Raw genomic sequence first — 2,095 nt, forward strand, 5'->3', positions numbered from 1 at the left:
TTAATCTCACTTTTCATTTTTCCTCCTTGAGTGTGAAGCTTTCGGTCATACGATTCACAACAGTAGACGGTATGATTGCATTTGAACCAGCGGGTGGGATCGGCATCAAAACCGGCGTTCTCAATCGAATTCCACAGCGGACTGAGGTGTGTCGCGCCACACTCGGCACACCTAATCACACACAGTAGCTACAGGAGGAGGGCGAGGGATGCCACTGCGACTGTTTTCCACAACGTCCGAGTGCTTCCAAGCGTCGATCAGGACCGATAAGTTGTCTTACTAGAATGGTGTTGGTTGAGCGCTAGCGTTGCGTTCTTGTAATCGTAGAGCTTCAAATTCTAGAACAGCATTAACCATTCAACGGAGGTATTATACTTGTAAGAGGTCTTTTATTCGTAAGAATCCGTTAAATGCCAAACGTGGTATGGTTTTCAAAGGCTCGTTAGCCAGCTCCCTTGCATGCAACAAACACAATACTGCTCAACGAACCCTCATCGACTGACACTCTATTCGTGATTAAGGTCGCTAACGAAGTCAATTCATCCTGTTGCCTTCTCGTCTATATTTTGTATTCTACCTTGCAGCTGGCGCGACCTTCAGAAAATCGAGTGCCGCAAGATTTTTGTCCTCCTTTGGCAACCTATTGACCTTCGCAAGGTCATCTGCCAACTTTGCGCGCTTCACAATGTCAACCATTTCTTTGCGATTCCCGAGCATCTTGATAGCATCTTCGTATGAGACCCACAGACGATAGCGCACACTCTCGGACCAATCGTCATAGACCGTCTTAGCCTGCATCTTGTAGGCGTAGTATTTGTACTTCTTGTTGTCCTTGTTCTCAAACCGAACCTTTCCCAGAGCGGCTGTAAGCTTCGTGTTAACCTATAAAATCACTGTTTTAGCACACAAAATACTAACAAAACGATTGCAGCATCTAACATACCCCTCCTTCTTCAATAGCTTCCCTCCAGGCAGCCTTTTCAATGCTCTCGCCTTCGTCCCAGCCTCCCTTAGGAAGCAGCCAATCGTCCTTGTTTGGGTTCGAGCTTGAAATCAAAAGGACATCTCCCCCGCCTTGCTCCTTAGGCCGGGAGATCACATTACATGACAGCAAACGGGTACCGTCATCCTCGTAACGTTGAATTGCACGTCCAACATGGGATCCGAGGTATTCTTCCGGGGCGATTTTGATGCCAGGGAAGGGCTCGATCTTCCTGCGCATACCATCAGCGGTTTCCTTGGAATACGTAGCGATATCCTTCACTCTACGTTCTTCGACTTGTTGAACCTGCTTCATCGTCGCAGCGCTCAAGCCTTCGGGATACTTGGTGGAGATCCTCTTCACCACATCTGCGATCTCGTCAGCCGTCAATGCAACTTTCCCCAACGCGGCTTTCAGATTCGCTCCCCCCTTTCCAATTGTTGTGCCAATCGAGGCAGCGACGTCATCCGCCATATTCAGCAGACCAATTCTTTCTTCATCGTTGCGTTTTGTGGCTGACAGCTCGTTGAAATCGTTCTGACGCAGGAGACGTTTGTGGTTGGAAGCGTGAGCTCGGGATGAAAGTGAATTGAGCGAGTCCGACGCAGCAGAAACAGAGACGCAGCTCGAAGCAATCGCAATCAGAGTCACAAGCGTAAGCAACCGCATGATGACCGTGGTGTTCCGGTGCCTGGTGTGTTGAGCGGGGGCGCAAGTTGTGAAGTGGGAGGAGAAAGCAATCCGCTTCGTTCAAACTTGGTTGGCGATGACCAACGGTAACTGACCATAGTGCCCTCTGTTCGTTAACATCTTCCAGATGTGCTTCGCAGTGTCGCGCCTTCGAGAGTACGAAGAGACTAAGCTTATTGGAATGAAGGAAAAGCAAATGGGACTTGAGATCAGTAAGGACAAGTGAACAATCTCGCGTACTTTCTCATGGAATAAAATGGGGGAGAACAAAGTAACCTTTTCAGTAATTATTGTCCTGATCTTGTCCTGGGGCACATGATTGGTCAGTTCGTTTGCATTTGATTCGATACGAAGCTTCAAGATAGCCCACGATAATTGTTTTATTTGTTCACAAACTTTCAAATAAGAAATATTCTTTAAAAA

At 47.7% G+C, this 2,095-nt stretch overlaps 2 protein-coding genes across 2 annotated transcripts; one reads left to right on the plus strand and one right to left on the minus strand.

Moving 5' to 3' along the window:
- Window positions 1-573: 573 nt before the first annotated feature.
- On the minus strand, window positions 574-1,651 carry PPTG_07435 (hypothetical protein; the record flags this gene model as incomplete). The annotated part of the gene is made up of 2 exons (XM_008901718.1): window positions 574-882; window positions 944-1,651. 2 exons carry the CDS (start codon window positions 1,649-1,651, stop codon window positions 574-576), a joined length of 1,017 nt encoding a protein of 338 aa, XP_008899966.1.
- Window positions 1,652-1,748: 97 nt separating this feature from the next.
- Window positions 1,749-1,898, plus strand: PPTG_22109 (hypothetical protein; the record flags this gene model as incomplete). Its single annotated transcript, XM_008902003.1, has 2 exons — window positions 1,749-1,758; window positions 1,813-1,898. The coding sequence occupies 2 exons, from the start codon at window positions 1,749-1,751 to the stop codon at window positions 1,896-1,898; spliced, it is 96 nt and encodes a 31-aa protein (XP_008900251.1).
- Between the last annotated feature and the right edge of the window lie 197 nt (window positions 1,899-2,095).

This window comes from Phytophthora parasitica (assembly GCF_000247585.1).
Source record: "Phytophthora parasitica INRA-310 unplaced genomic scaffold supercont2.12, whole genome shotgun sequence".
Lineage (NCBI taxonomy): Eukaryota > Oomycota > Peronosporomycetes > Peronosporales > Peronosporaceae > Phytophthora > Phytophthora nicotianae.